The following is a 17,171-nucleotide window of genomic DNA, read 5'->3' on the forward strand; positions in this document are numbered from 1 at the left end:
GGTGTGTTGGGTATTCAGGACTGACTGAGGTGGGAGTGCTAGGTTCTGATGATGGTGAGTGGTCTTGGTTTCTGTTAGTAAGATTCCTATGTTTGTCTTTCACCATCTGGTGATCTCTGGAGTGAGTTGTTATAATTTTCTCTCGTTGGAGCTTGTTCCTCCTGTGATTCTGTTATCCTCTGTCAGCTGTCCTGGGAGTCCATCCCTCTCCTGAGTCTCAGTGGTCAGATAACTCTCTGCAGGGAAGCTCTTCTCTAGCAGGGTAGGTGCACAGAGGCCTGGTGTTCAGATCTGCCTCCTTGCTGAAGATGTAGGCCCAAAACAGGGCCTGACCCAGAAGATGTGTTGCCTCTGCAGTTTATTCACTCACCTTCACAGACTAGCCTCTGAGGGACCCTGGACACAATATGACTCACCTGCTCTGGCAGACAGAGCCCTCACAGCCACCTTTCCTCTGGTGAGGAAGGTGCCCAAATTTCTGGAGCCTGAAACAGGGTCTGTCCCCGAAGTTAGGTTGCTTCTGTCTGTCCCAAAGCTGTGTTCTGCAGTCCACACTCTTGCTAGTGCAGACTGGAGCCTAAGTGAACAGGAGCAAAGATGGCTCCTCTTCAGGCTCAGGTCTTGAGACTCCTCCTGGGCGGACACCCCTCCTTGGGCGGGAAAGGTGCAGGGTGACTGGAGCCAGAAATGGGCTCTTTCCCAGAAGCTTCTGCAGGCCACCCTCTCCCTGGCAGTGCACCGGAGCAAAGATAGCCTTCCTTCTGGCTCAGGTCTTGAGACTCCTCCAGGGCGGACACCCCTCCTCGGGCAGGAAAGGCACTGGATTACTGGAGCCAGAAAAGGGATCTTTCCCAGAAGCTGTGTCCCCAGACCGCCCTCTCCCTGGCAGTCTCGGGTTTTCTTCTGTCACTCTCTCCACCTTGAGTCAGTCTCGCCCTTGAGCCTGAAGCTTTCTGACTGGTGAGTCTAGTTAGCCAGTTTGCTCTGAGGATGGGATGGCGCGTCCCCATTTATCTGGGTCCAGAGAATCCAAACTCCCACCCTGCCTTGCTGCAAGCTCCGTATGGTTGTTTTCAATCTAAATAGTTCCTGAGACTCCAATTCCACCCGAGAGGAAGAGGATAGCATCTGCGTTGCCTTGGAGGGAAGACCGAAGTTAAAACTAGTGCCAAAAAAGCTTATTACCACGGTTCCCTTAGAGGATGGAGGATAGTCCATCCTGAAAGGTTGTGTCAAAGGGGCGGTACTAGAGGTGTTCCTAAGTGCATGGTGCAACAGATGCCTAGGAAAAGACTCTGTAGAAGCAGAGCGGGGGAGGGTCCACAGATTAGCCGAGTGAGACCAACTCTTTCGGGATACATTGTAAAGTCAGCATACAGACAAGCGTCACTTGCATTCTAAATGAAAATCTCTATGTCCCTCCAGCCATGTACTCCTTACTGGGCAATGCAAATGGAGCCGTCTGTGCATTTCCATTCAAGTTTGAAAACAAGTGGTACGCAGACTGCACCTCTGCCGGGCGGTCAGACGGATGGCTCTGGTGTGGAACCACCACTGACTACGACAAAGACAAGCTGTTTGGATTTTGTCCATTGCAATGTAAGTAACTGAAAACAGCACACTTGGGACATTCAGCATGGTCACATGATGGTAGGACGGACTTTATGTACCCTCTATCTACCTTTCTTTGTTTCTTGTTTTATTTTTCCCTTCTTTCTCTATCTCTCTCTTTCCCCATCTTTCTGTTTGCTAGGAATCAATCCCAGCCTTGCACATGCTAAACAAACACTCCACTATTGAGCTACATATCCTGCCCTTATTAGTTATTTGCTAAGACTTTAGGGCAAGTTTTACTGTCGATGGCATTATATATAGCCAGTGCTGGAGGTAGGTGCACCATTCTCCCAACCCCAAGTGCTTTAGTCTTAAAAAGCCATAGGTTAAAACAGGCATTTAAATGACACCACGCATGTGCTTGGTGGGAGAGTCCGTGAAGGCTCTTCCATTTTGCTTCACCATGTGCTGGAGCTCCTTCTAGTACAGATGATACTGATGGAGGCTTGTAAATCTCAACGTGAGAAGGGTGGAATTCAGCTGAGCTGGAAATCAAGGGAAGTGAGTAAAGTATGCTTCACAGTCCATTCGAAGCAGAAGTTTGGTGTTACTAGAACATGCAAGACCACATAGAGTACTAGAACTTGAATTCTTGAGGTTTTTATCCATTCGTAAGAATCTGTAAGAAAATATGTGGCAGCTTAGGTGGGGCTGGGGAGGGCAGCTGGGAGTCAGAGCTAGGGCTGAGGGAGGAGGAGGTTGAGGTCTTGGATTAACTTCTGTATCTCTGAACATACTTTCTGAAGTCAAGTACCCTTTCTAAGTTACTTACGGTCAGCCTCTCTCACACCTACTGCCGGGATATCGCAGCATGTTTCCACCAGTCACAGAAGACAGGTTTTTTGCTACCCCATAAAGGAACCTGGGCCCGAGAGCAGACTCTGGCATGGTTCAGAACTGCTGTGGAATTATCGGAGCTACAATACTATTGTTTATGGGTTAGAATGGTGGCCTGCATCCAGCCTGCCTCAGGGCTAGGGTGGCTCATGGAGGCAGGACACAGGAAGTTTGACTATGTGCACCCCCAAGCTGATAGACAAGTGGGCAGCAGGCTGAGAGAAACCACAGGACCCCGCTCTAGGGGTTGGGAGGCGCAATCTGTGGTCCCTGCAGAACTGCTGGAGTCTGCTCAGTTCAGCTCGAAGTCTCGGGCACCACAGATGCAGATGCTGCTGGATGCTGTGGAAGAGCTGAGAACAGAGTGTGGGCCTGAGGGCAGGCTCTAGCCCAGGGCCGAGGGGAAAAGGGCAGGAGGAGAGAGCTCAGACTGGGGAGTCCCACGGGGAGGAGAGAGTGTCCTAGGCTTGCTTGCTCAGGTGACTTGGCTTGGTGGAGACCCTGTCTGGGAGCACAGGGAGGCCTTCTGTGGGAGACTAGACACACGGCTCTTGAGAGGAAGACCTGCTCCATTGCTCCAGCATGGTGGTCCAGATGGGAAGAGTCAGTCCATGGTTTTAAGGCATTTATTGTCATGACGGGAAGAGGAGCTAAGAGGGTAGTAGAGGCAGAGAGAAAGGCAGAGAGAGGGGGAGCAGAGAAGTAGGGGCTGGCCTTGGCCTTGTGAGAGAGGGGGGAAGGGAATGCAGAGCGAGGGGGTCGAGGGCAAGGGAGAGTGAGGAGACTAAGAGAGCCAGAGAGGGAGGAGGGCCCTGGCAAAGGACCTTGACCTTCTGGGGTTTCAACCTAGCTCAACCAGAAAACAGGCTGCCTTTCACGGTCCAGCAATTGTTTTCTACTAATCATTTTGTGAGCACTGATCCACACATCAGGATGCTTGCTAGGCCAATATTCTAAGTCAGTAAGGCTAAGCAAAATTTCTTAATGTCAGCCTTCAGAGAATTTTCCCTAATTGATCTTTTGGGTTTATAACTCCTATTCATCTTATTAAAAACAAACTGAGTACATGCTCTATATGGCACAGGCTTCTAGTCCATAATGATATCATGCTCTGGCCTTGACTGAGGTAGATGTATTTATAAAAACATTTGAAGCTCACAGGCTTCAAGTCCGTGATGATACAATTCTCTGGCCTCAATGGAGGTAGATGTATCTACCTCTCATATCAATATTTAGAAATTTGATTTTTCACTCAAGGTTTACAGATTTCTAGTGTTTTGAAAGAGAACTCTTTTGTTTGAAAAAGTGAAGGGTTTTTTGTTTGTTTGTTTGTTTGTTTGTTCGTTTGTTTTTTAAAGCACACCTATTTGCCAACTAGTGAAGAGTTAGTTGTCTTTACTTAGGAAAAGTGATGTTTTCTAAATTTGTCACAATTTTTCTTAGGAGTATGTGTTCCATGAGTCCAACTATAGTATCCTCCACTTACTAATGTTGATATTGTTAGAGTCTTGTTGCATGGCTGTGCGAGGGAGAAAGTGTGGACCACAAATGGGATGTTGGTGACACAAAAGAAGGCATTGTTGTCCTTGCATGCATGTGGAAAGGGAGTCTCCAGTATATACAGCACAGTGCTATTCTTGTTCTGTCTTCTTAATTCTGTGTATTCTGTGTAGCCAAATGATACTTTTTTTTTCCTGATAGAAAACATATGTAAAAGGTAAATAGCTATAGAAGAGTTATTTTATTTTTCTCCTACATAAATTTCTAATTTTGCTTTGTGCTCCATTCAAAGCAAAATTTCATTTTACATTGTTTTATTATTTTATATTTTCAGCCCAGTAGGATGGATACAGATCAAAGAGCTATCAGTTACTGGGCTAGTGACACTAAACACCTTCCACCCAGGTCCATTGTCCTTTGGGTTGCTTATTGTAATGTCTTCTATTTAGACACTCATTTTCATGTGTCATGAGAGGAGGAAAAGGAAGAGACCCCATCCTCCCGATTGTCCATAGCTTGCCACTTTGGCTTTTCCCACCAGCTTTCCTGGTTTACTGCTGGAAGCTGAGCTCTGGGGAACTGCGCACTCGGCACCTCTGTACAGTCACTGAAAGATATGTCTGAACCCTTTGATAAAAAGTGTAAGGGAAACTTTCTGTAAACGAAGAGGAGAGTTATATCATCTTATTTTGGGGCCATTACATCCTTTTGACTATTCCCAAATAAGAAAACGCCCTCCTTTAGTTAACAGTTACATCTACCTTACTCTAAGCAAACCCCACTATTATTAAATAGTCTTTAGAATGTTTGCCTTCACATAAAATCTAAGTCTCATTGTCAAGTCTCATTTACAAAAGCATTGCATTGGTCAGACATCAGACCATTCTAAGTTTTACATTAGTAATACAAATTTATTTTTTTTTAAAAAAAGAAATTTATTTTTTTTGTATGAATACTGTGGTTTTATAGCAGTTTTAGTCCTGGGCAGGGGGAACTCAGTAGTCTAGGCATCTTCAGATGCCAGGGTTATAGCTCCATCATTATCTCCATCATCATCATCAGCAACAACAACAACCACAACAGACTTTGGACATTTCTATGCCATTGCCTTCCTTCCTCTTTAATGTGGCATGTTACTACAAATGTCAATTCATAGGAAATGGTATATATGTGTATCAGAAAACGTCCTGATTGTCACTTCTTCATCAGACATCAAACACAATTCCAACCAGAGTAAAGAATTACAATGCCATCCACTAGATGCTACAGACAATTTTGCAAGCTGAATGCTTTGTTATTAATAAAATTATTTATTTGTTAAAATTACATAATCCCTTTTCTTTCTCTGGTAAATAGATGAGAAGGTCACACCTTCTTTCCCAGGATCATAAGCAGAATTCTGTTTTATTAAAAAAAATAAGAAAGGAACATAGAAAAACATTTTATTTCCTAGCTTCCAAACACCTTACATGTGAGATGCTATAAATAATAGCCTTGTATTTATAGTGTCGGCCCTTCTGGAGTCTGACAGGTTTTCAGTCAGCACAGGGTCAGCACAAGCTAAAATGACCATTTTTCAACTAAGAGAAGAAAGCCTAATAATTAACACATTCTATTGCTAAGACCTAGGCTAAGTATGACCTGGTGATGAGAAAATGGAGCTCTGAAGATCACTTTACTATCAGCCTGCCTGAAGAAACCTGTGAATCCCTCTTATGCCCATCTTTCTTACATTTCTGGCTGTGAGCCTAGCCTTTAACAGCTGAGACATCTCTGCAGCCTACGCCCTTCTTTCTTAAAAGAGCAGTTGGGACCGGAGAGACCCTGGCCACAAAAAACTACTCATTTATTTTCTCTTCCTTACCTATTTCATTCCCTGCCCCAGAACACTGGGCTGGTGTCCTGAGTTCTCTTCCTGGTGTCTGCCCCATTATCTGGTCCAAATGTCTCAGCAGTGAACCAGGGAGATGGTCTCTCTTTCTTGCCTTAGGCATTTAAAACATTACAGATGAGGTTGGCTCATGATAAATCTATTCTTCATCTCAGGAGTGAAAAAAGGCTTTAAAATAAGGGACAACAGCAGAAGATGTAATCACGAGAACTGGGTGGTTTTAAACAATGTATCACTCACTGGAAGCATCTCCCAAGTGTAATACAGCCAATTCATTGTCTTCTTTCTCAGTTGAGGGCAGCGAGAGATTATGGAACAAAGATCCACTGACCGGCATTCTTTACCAGATAAATTCCAAGTCTGCTTTAACCTGGCATCAGGCAAGGGCAAGCTGCAAGCAGCAGGATGCTGACCTCCTGAGTGTCACGGAGATTCACGAGCAAATGTACCTCACAGGTAATGACAGAGCTCACAGTCGTAAGTACAACCAGGTTACTCGGTTTCCATAGCGTGTGACTTACAAGTACATACTAAGAGGTATTATGAATGTCACAAAAAAGTTTGTCCTCAATCAGATGGTACAGTTCATATAAGAACTCTGTGTTTAGAAAACAGCACCAGAGGTGGCAAGCAGAGGCCATTTCTTGATTGCACTTTATTAGTTGTGACTGTCTTTAGAATCCATATTAAGAACGGTTCTGAAGGGGGAACTGGGAAAAGAACCAAGGCAGCCACTGTCATGGAGTGGTATGGTTTTGGATCCAGCATTACCACCCATGTTCCATCGAACCCAAATGTTTCTCATTAGCATCAGAGAGGTTAAAATGATAAAATGAAATGAACTATCGGGAGCAGAGAGAAGTCAATAATTCCTGTGCAAACCTAAGTCCCCTTTGCCTTGTGCCTCTCCGACTCCCAGATCTGTACCTTTCAGGCTTTATTTCTACAGTGTACTGTTTGGCTTTTCAAAACATCTATTATTAAGTTATACACTAGTATTTGATTGAGAAAACAATATACATTTAATCTCTAATACTCAGTCTCAAGTATTGCCTAGCATGCAGTACTAGGAGAACTGGGTTTGATTTCTAGAATTCTCTCCCACCTTTCTCACACAAGAGAATTGTTTTGTGTTTGAAAAAATAAAACATTGACCACAGAAGCATAAAACGGGCCTGGTAATTATATCAATTATTTTTAGGCCATGGTGATAAAATACCCCAGCCAAAAGTAACTTAGGAAAGAGAGGATTCATTTTGGCTTACAATTCCCGAGGGGCAGAATCCATCATGACGCTGACCTAGCAGGGAGAGAGGGAGAGAGAGAGAGAGAGAGAGAGAGAGAGAGAGAGAGAGAGAGAGAGATCAGGAAGTGAGACTGGTCTATAAAACTGCAAAGCCTACCCCACTGACATACTTCCTTTATCAATGCACAGCTGGCCACAACTCTCCCAAACCATGCCACCAACTGGAGACCCAGTGTTACAATAAGTAGACCTAAGGGAGGAGGTACTTTTCTTTTCAACCACTGCAGTGGTGTACACCAACATGAAGGAAATAGAGGCTGGAAGACCAGAAATTCAAGGTCACCCTCCAGCTCATAGCCAGTGCAGATCAGTTTGAGCTACAGGTATCTGCCTCAAATACAAAACTAAACAGAAAGTCAATAAAAAGCCACACTTGGGGAAGTGGATAATAGGGTCAAATATTAGTAAACTCATCTCTTCTTCCCATTGTCAGAGCCTGCTCCCTCCAGTCCCTCTGGCTTTACTGTTACATCACAGATCTTGGACCTGTGACTGCTGTGTTTACAACATACTCAGTGACCCCTAACTTCTAATCATGAAACACATTGACCCGGTTCCAGGATGCCATCTCTCCACCTACAGCTCACCATGGAAGCATTTTGCCTCTTAACAAAGGTCTTTGGTTCCTCAAGAGTGGCGTGGTTGTCTCATATTGCTCTCTGTCATACCGCGTTTTAAATCTAGAATCCCCCAAACCATGCACACTGAATATGGAATCCTTGCCATTCCTCTCATCTTACTATTAGTACTTTTATGACATATTTATTTACCTTTTGTGTGAATGTACAGGTTTACATCCATTTGTGATCCTGTGCGTGTAGAAAACAGAGGTCATCCTTTGGTAAGGATGCCTCAGAAGCCCATCACTTTACTTTTTAAAAGAAATAGAGTATTTATTCATTCTTTGAAAATATCACACAACATAGTTTGATCATACTCATTCTGCTTCCCCAACGCCTTCCAGATCTAGATTCTCTCCTACCTCCCTACCCATCCAGCCTCATGTTCTCACTCAAAAATAATAAATAAATAATAAAATAAATAAATAAAATCACTACTATAACAAAAGCAAAACAAAACCTATGGTGTGCAGGTTTGGTGGCCAATAACTCCTGTGTGTGGGCCCTGCCTCGGACTCAGATCATCAACGTTAGGTGACATACTTTGGTAGCCATCTACCGTTTTTTTTTTAATTATTATTTTGTTTTTAGATAGGCCTCTGTCTGGGACTGGAGGCTCCCTGATTAGGCTAGTCTGACTGTCCCCTGAGACCCAGGGATCCTTCTGTCTTTGCCTCCCCGGCACAGGGACTGTATGAATGCTCCACCACAAGTGACCTTTTATATGGCCCCTGGTGATCAAACTCAGTTCTTGTAATGTAGCATTCACATTATTAGTGAAATTATCCCCTCAGTTCTTCTTATTACCTATTTATTTACTAGTTTGCACAAATTTCCCATGATCTATTTATAAACACTTTAAATAAATAGAAGCATTTATTCCTATAAATGGATAACTTTGCAGTGGGCATTCTGTTAATACACCCAGGCTGACCCTGGCCCATAAGCATGGGACTTAAAGTCCTACAAGTTATAAAGAAGAAACCCAACAAATGACCAGGCACAGTGATAGGAAGAAAGCACATGGGAGAAGCCAAATGAGTACAGTGTGGACAGCTAGCTCGTGAGGCAAGTTGCTAGAGATGAGGCTCCTCCTGGTAGGTGTGCCTCCCATTCTAGGGAGATTCTCACTGACCCTTCCAAGGAAGATTGTCTCAATATTTGCTGAATGACAAATGATGCAAAAATAAAGGAAATTATTTAGAAATTCACCCTAGAGTTTAAACAATGGAACAGTTAGCTGATTGAAAAAAAAAACAAAAACAGTATAGTGGTGTGTGTGTGTGTGTGTGTGTGTGTGTGTAGGTCAAAGGACAGCCTGATCCAGTTGGTTCTCTCCTTCTGCCATGTGGGTTTCAGGGATCAAACCCAGGTTCCTAAGCTTGGTGGCAAGTGCTTTTTCCTGCAAAGGCATCTCTCTGTCCCCAACATTATTGTTCTTAAAAGTAATGTCAATTATTTATCAGCAGCAGCACGTTATTGAGGTGGAGGTACAAGGTTATCCCAGTCTTGATGAGTAACTAGCCTGGGAATCTGGATTTTGACTATATGCCAGGTGATTTGTAGGTGTGAACAGGAACTTTACCCAACTCTAGACCCTGTCCCCTGGTTTCTGGTTTCCATGGTCAGATCAGCAGTGAGTTAGCATGTCCATCATGACAGCAGGAGGGCCTGGAGGTTGGAGCTGAGTTCATTTCATGTTTCTCTGAATCTTACTCAACTTCCAGAATTTAGTCAGCAGATTTCCAGAAGAATCTGGAAATGAGTGGCTTTTTCAGGGAGAGCCAGGGTACTTCCTGACTTTCTGGAAGTCTGAAATAGCATGCCACAAGGAAAGGTTACCTGACAGGAAATGCAAAAATCTTAAACAGAGGAAAGACATTCCTTTCTCAAGAAGAAAGATATTCAGTGTTCAATATCCTTAGGCCCTTACTGAGGAAATACTGGTGTGGCAGATGGGTGTTTGTGATCTGCTCCGCTGTGAGAAATGGGCACCCAAACTGGAAAACAACCCACAATAAAAGTAAAGTGTATTTTACTAGAGGAGTTGGAAGTAAACAGGGTTTTTAAAATACTCATACACCATAGCGATGACTCTGAAGTTAGAGATGATTGTTAGTGTGGGTGTGGTGATTGACACCTGCCATCCCCCTGCTCAAAGGTCAAGGTGGAGCAATCTGAAACTTGAGGCGAGGGTGGACTTCATAGGGAGATTGCCACAAACAAACAAACAAACAAACAAACAAATTATTGTCCTCTATTGGATAGGGGCCGTGTGCCACACACTGAAATTTACTTCTGAAGCCCATATTAACCTTGCAAATAAATATTGTTATCTCACTGTTTAGAGGGCATGGCAGATGAGTGGGCGAAAGCTGAGGTAAGTTGCTTCATGCTTTAAGTTCATTAAAAAAGGGCCAAATCGGAGTCCATCTCTGTCTTCCGTTTTATCCTGCCTGAGTCTCACTCATAAGATAGCAGGAATCAGGCGTGCCCAGAGCACCAGGGGGACCTTAATCCGATCCTCAGCATCTCTGCATCAGTAAATGTCTCCTTAACTGGTAGTGTGGTTCTGTACGACCCACAGGGTGGCATGCTTCTACCCAGATGCTAATCCGCACCCTCCCCACTGCCATGCCATCTTCGCCTCAGCTTTTCTCCAGAAACATGCATATCGGAATGCTCTATTTAATCCTCAATTCCTAAACCTGTTTTATAACTACATCTACAGAACTGAAAAGGGCTGGAGGAAGTGAAATTTGGCTTGGTACCCTGGTGTGTGTGTGTGCGTGTGTGTAAACCAATTTCCTTTTCTATAAACAAATGAGATGTGCCTGTGTGTGTGTGTGTGTGGGAAATCTAGATATGGGTGTAATAATGGACAAACCCTATTATAACTAAGTTCAAAAGTAGACTTAAAAGTATGCATCATTATATAATTATTATGCAATGCATACACCAAAAATATCCTGTGGAATTGATATTTAAAATAAAAATTCTTGGTGTGACCCTTTATAAAATTACACACATGCAGGTGAGTGGGTGAAACCTGCCTGCATTCAGTGATGCTTGCTTGCTTGCATCCTTCCTTCCTTCCCTTTCCTTTCTTTCTTTTTTTCTGTGATGAGGATGGAACCTCACAGATGCCAGACTTTTAAATGACACACTTAGCACATGACTTGAATTTTGTTCCCATGTCACACTATCACTAATCTCAATTCAGCATGTCGCTGCTAACAGTCATGGGAATGACAGCCATCATGCGTACTCACTGAGCATATTGCTATCTTGAAGGTACAATTGTAAAGTATCAATTTAGTTCTCAAGGTAAGCACAGAAGCCCCATGGAGCTTGCAAAGTCCAGGTCCAGGATTTGGGGCTCAGTGTGGGGCCAGGGTCTGGGTCTGGGGCACAGTGTGGGGCCAGAGTCTGGGTCTGGGGCACAGTGTGGGGCCAGGGTCTGGGTCTGGGGCACAGTGTGGGGCCAGGGTCTGGGTCTGGGGCACAGTGTGGGGCCAGAGTCTGGGTCTGGGGCATGGAGTTGCCAGAGGGTAGTTTCTTTAAACAGCTGCACTCACTTCTCATGGTGTCAGATCTGGTAAAAAGTGTGATACAAAACACACTTTAATTCCTCAGTAATCACTGAGTTTTTAATAGTTTTGAAAACCTTGTGCATTTAGTTAGTTTGTTTGTTTTTAAAACAGAATCTTGTTAAGTAGTCCAGGTTGGCTTGATACTTAAGCTTAAGTACCAGGTACTTGGCTTAAGCTGGTCCCAAACCACAGCAATCTTCCTACTTCAGCCTACAGTGCTGCAATCACAATCATTTCCTATTATATTAGTCACTCATATGGTTTAAAGGGCCACAGCACTTTTGTAATAGCCGATTTAACATTTTAAATTGCTACTAAATTCTCAGTTTGTAAGTAGGGTCTCATCCTAAGCCAGTTTGTTGTTGTTGCTTTTGAGACAGGGTTTCTCTGTGGAGTCTGGCTGTCCTGGAGCTCACAGAGATCTGCAGGCTTATGCCTCCTGAGTGCTGGGATTAAAGGTGGTGCCACCATGCTTGGCTCGGCCTCTACCTCTTCACTCTTGGCTCAGCATCATGAATGCTAAGGTTTGAGACATGCATCACCAAAATCAACTTGAAATGGTATTTTAAACGAGGATTTTTCTCTACTACGTCCTATGGAAATATAGGAGTGATTATTATTCAAGCTAGTATAACCTTATTTATGTTAGAATTTGTGAAAAAATCTAACATTCAAAAGTAATTGTCCTAATATACAGGAAAATATCTATACAGTATTGATCCCTGTATATTTCTTAGCACAGTCTAGAGACATATTTTCTCTCGCATTAAGAGTGAGGACAGTTTTTATCTGATTTCTTCATCCTAAAGGGATGATACATTATTCAAAATAATTTCAATAATATATTAAAAATTAAGTAAAAGAAGTTATCAGTGGCACAAAAAACCTAGAAAATTGACTTGACACAAATTCACCATCTATTTTAATAAAGAATACTTGATATTTATAACACAGATTTAAGACTAAGTGAATCTGTCCCCTCTTGATGGCATTTTTGGATTTGAGATTTACTGATTTTACTTCATGTGTGTGAGTATTTTGCGGGCATGGATGCATGTATACCACATGTGTGACCAATGCCCGTGGAGGTCACAAGAGGATATCAGCNTCCCTGGAACTGGAGTTACGGATGGTTGTGAGCTGAGAGCTGAATCTTGGGCCTACACAAGAGCACTCGATGCTGTTGACCACTGTGCTATCGCCCCAGCTCCGGGACATTTAAGTTTAAAACATCAAATCACTGNAAATACTCAGCTGTTCCTTGGGCTCTGATTCTGACCCATGCAACTACTATGTAACTTTTCAGCAAGGCNTTTAGCCTGTCCATCTTTGTCCTAGCTGTTTCATGAAGGAATGGGGACTAGATGCTTCCCCAGATATAATGTTCTTGAGAGAGCTGTGCTAGCTCTTCAACCTTTTCTTCTAGAAAGCCTGATAAAGAATTCATGAGGGCTGGAGTGATGGCCCCGCAGTAAAGGATCACTGGCCGCATTTCCAGAGTGCATAGGTTCCATTCTCAGCAACCATGTAGTAGTTTACAACCAAGTCTCCAGTTCTAGGGCACCCAGTGACTTTCTTCTGGTCTCCCGGGACACCAAGCACTTGTGTGCACAGATATCATGCAGGCAAAAAATNCATTAAAAAGAAGTGAATTTGAATTCTTTGCCATTGAAATGTAATATCAGTATTCAATTCCTTTCTATTTTTCTCACATTATTAGCTCATGTTAAAATGTCATAGTAGAGCTGGGCGTGGTGCACACATCCTTTATCCCAGTGCTTGACAGAGGCAGGCAGATCTCTGTGACTTTGAGACCAGCTTGGTCTTCCTAGTGATTTCATGGGCAAACCAGGGCTACACGGCAAGGTGCTGTCAGAAAGAATATAAATTATTCTTTAAAACGTCATAGTGGGTTGATTTTTCAGCACATGCTTCCAATACTGAGGACAGTTAAGTAATAAAAGTGAATAAATCTCTATTGAACTAATGAATATCAGTCTTACCAATACCCTCAGGTGAGCCTTTGTAATGCCTTTGTTAGATGACAACAAGCCAAGGGCAAGGCGCAAGGCATGATTCCCCAAGAAAGCACACTGTATTTGGAATTGGCGTGAATAGATGTAAAATCTGACCTTGACATTGTCATGGTGTCCCATTTCCAGATTTTCCATATAAGATGCTAATGTATGCATACATAAACTAATGGAAACCTAGCAGCAAATTTAGTGGCTGCTTCGATATACTTCAGAGTGAATTTTTATTGAATACTAACTATGGGATCTGAGCATTATTGTCATTTGGATCCTGGGTCAAATTTCAGCTTCATCATATTTTTTAAACTCTGTTTTCACATGTGTAACTTAAAAATAATTAAAATCTGTCATTTGACAACCTCATACATTCACGTCACTGTCACATATAGAATTCCTGCAAATAGAAATCACTGTCTGCTGGCGTGCTTCTTCTCAACAGGGCCCCTCCCATTTCAAGTCTCCTTTTGTGTGTCTTGTCTTGCATTTAATTAGAGTTTCTTGACTGGGCATGGGTGGGAGGTTTATTCCCTGGAGTAAAGGCAACTTACCAGTGGCTGTATACCCGTGAAGAAAATGATTCTCCCTCCCTAGAGCAACTATTAATGGCCAATAGTCCCTCAAAGAAGGGTGTGGTCTCAGGATCTCCTCTCCTACCCATGATGGCATACTGAGGACCCCACTCTCGTGCAGTTAACTATGGTTGCAGAGTCCTGAGTATAATGGTGGTGCATGTTCAGAGCCATCTTTCTGCTGCACATCTCCAACCTCTGGCTCTTGCTTTCTTTGTGCTTTCTCTTCTGTGTTGTTTCTTTTAGCCTTGGAAACAAATGGGAAAATGCTGACCTCTAAGTTTTGTAAGTGCTTAATGGCTAATTCTTCCTACTAACTCATTTTATGGAGGAAAATATTGCCCCAATACCACTGAGCATCAACTAGTGAATTTGTTTTTTAAAATGTATAAATATGAGTGTGTTTTATTAAATTAATCGAAGCATACATTTAAAAATTGTTTCCCAGTAACTAAAACAATTTGGAGAAATCAGAAAATCCTGACTTTTGATGTTTTTTAAAGATAAAGAGGTTAAAATATGTAAGTGGGTCCATGTGGCATTTTTATTTTTATTTCTATATTAGGCTTCAGTAGTCAAAACCACTGTGATTATTATTTATTATCTGCCTAAAGAAGACATTGCTTGGGTTGGCATAAATATCAAAATTTTCAGTTTAGTCACCATTTAAAAGTAGCTAAATTGACTTAAAACCTATCATAAAATTCTCAAAATAAGTTCTGAAATACAAAGTTTAAGTAATGAGTTATGACAATGCCATTCGAAGTGTTCAGTAAAAATTGTCTGTCATACAAAAACCTTGCTTCTTTATAAAATAAATCTTATTTTTACTCTTAAAGGGAGTAAGAATGTCATGATTTCATGAGTTAACACCATTATGTCCACATAAGAAGCGTGAGAGTAGATAATGGTTAAGGTGATGGAGCCCAGAGCCCTACTAGCTTTTCATAGCGCTCTCTGCCTACCAGTGGAAGTTATGGCTCTACTTGTTGTAAATTATAAAGTTTTAGCGATATTAATTACTACTTCCCTCACATTTAAGAAACAGATTTTATTTTTTATTGCCTCTGTGTGTATGGATGTGTGTGTGCATGTGCATGCATGCATGCATGCATGTATGTATGTATATATGTATGTGCAAGTTCATTTAGAGGACAGAAGGCATCGGATCCCCTAGAGCAGGAACTAGAGATGGTTGTGAGTCACCCAGCATGAGTGCTAGTAACCTAACTAGGTCCTCTGAAAGAGCAGTATGTGCTCTCACCTGCTCAGCTATCTTTCCAGCACCTTCTCTGACAACTTGGGTGAACACATTTAATTCTGGATTTAATTTTACTGTCATTTCTCAACACTTGTTCTGTGTTTGTGTTGGTTTTGCCCTATAGGATTAACCAGTTCCTTGAGCTCGGGACTCTGGATTGGACTCAACAGTCTGAGTGTAAGCACTGGTTGGCAGTGGGCTGGAGGAAGCCCATTCCGGTATCTGAACTGGCTACCAGGTAACTTTAAGCATGCCTGAGTATTATTGGCTGAGTGAAATTCACTGAGATATCTTAAAGGTCCTCCTCATGTTACATATTGGTTTCGAAAAGTTCTAATGGAACATAGCTCATTTCCCATCATAATTTGAAATCTGCAACCTGGTTTTGATTATTATGAATTGTAAGTTTACACAGAGCCAGCTTCCTGAGATAAGGACTTGTCTCCCAGGATAATCGTGATAGTCAATACTCACTTCTCTTTGATGTCTACACTCTCTAAGTAGTTTATGAAGGTTTTACATTCAAAAGCATATATAGCTATTATAGCTATTTTTAAGTATGATTAAAGATAATAGAATTAGTATTAATATGTATTTTGTGTTGTTTTAACTTTGCCATTGTCCTTGAAACAACTACTATAAAGTTTAAGTATTCCATTTTTTTGTATAACTGTTGTTCTCCCTAAATTTTGGGATTCTCTTGTCCTACCTGAATTTTAAAAATTCAGCTAAAATGTGTTTATAGGTAAGATACATATATATTTCTGATATATGCAATGCTATATAAACATCAATAATCTAACACACTTGGGTGGATACTAAGGGCAGAACCTAGGGCCTTGTGCATGTTAGACAACCACTGAGCTATGTCCTTACTTTTAATTTGGCAATCATTACATATACTGGCCTTGAATTTTCTCTACTCCAGGAAGATCTTGAACTTGGGAGCCTTCCTCCTCAGCCTTCTGAGTAGCTGGGATTTCAGTCCTGTGACATGAGACCTGACTTTGCACATATATTCATATCTAGTAATATCTATAAATATACATTATGAATTTAAGAGAGCTGAATATTCTGGGTTGGTGGTGAATTTGTGTTAGGTGGTGAATAATGTCTTAGGCAAAGAGATATGTGTAATATTACTGTGATCTTAAAGCCTATGGTAATAGTTATGTGTTGTTTATAATATAATAGAATTGAATTAAAATACTGTCTCAACCACAGATTATAAAATTCTATGCTATCATAAACATTTATTAACAATTTTATTGACAATATACAGTTTTATCATAAAAGAGAGAGTCAGGGGATACTGTTCAGCAGCTTCTGATTATCTGGAAGTTAGAAAAGGCATCATTCCCATTTTGTTACACTTTCTTGTTGTGTGTATTGTTTTGTTCTTTCTTTGTTATCATGTCCATGTTGTTCCACCACACAAGATGACAGAACACAAAAGGATACTGATGGCTGTATTTAAGTTGTACATATTAAGCAATTCTTCAGAGAAACATAAAGATCAGTTCTGAAATGTTTTCATCTGTTGAGTAGTAGGATGTGTTGTTAATATTAAGTGTGATTCTAGCCTAGCTATAGCACACTACCAAGCCTGGCTTATTGCAGAAGAGTAGAGTTAATGATTAGTGATTCCTGCCATGGAGCAGGAAATAGGTGTGTATTAGTCATGTTTTATCAGCTTTGCTGCAGACACTATTGAGACTATTTAAAAGCTGAGGTTTCCCCTGCCCTCCTCCCCTTTCCCTTTCTCCTCTTCTCCCTATAACCCCACTCTCAACCTAGTTTCCTTCATTGGCCAGATTATCTCAAGCAATTGATCCTTATGCTTCTGCCTTCTGAGTACTGGGACCAACCATAAATATGCAGGTCATGCCTTGTTTCACAATCCTTTTCCTTCCTTCCTCCCTCCCTCCCTCCCTCCCTCCCTCCCTC

General features: G+C 41.9%; 1 protein-coding gene across 1 annotated transcript in view; it reads left to right on the forward strand.

Annotated features, from left to right (window-relative positions):
* The window catches only part of Mrc1 (mannose receptor C-type 1), a 90,853-nt gene that overhangs the window by 12,836 nt on the left and 60,846 nt on the right, over positions 1-17,171 (forward strand). Inside the window, exons 3-5 of the mRNA XM_021192603.2 lie at positions 1,426-1,599; positions 6,134-6,298; positions 15,349-15,462. Coding sequence (XP_021048262.1) covers positions 1,426-1,599; positions 6,134-6,298; positions 15,349-15,462 — 453 coding nt within the window. The remainder of the gene's footprint in view (positions 1-1,425; positions 1,600-6,133; positions 6,299-15,348; positions 15,463-17,171) is intronic.

The sequence above is a fragment of the Mus pahari genome, chromosome 3, assembly GCF_900095145.1.
Source record: "Mus pahari chromosome 3, PAHARI_EIJ_v1.1, whole genome shotgun sequence".
Lineage (NCBI taxonomy): Eukaryota > Metazoa > Chordata > Mammalia > Rodentia > Muridae > Mus > Mus pahari.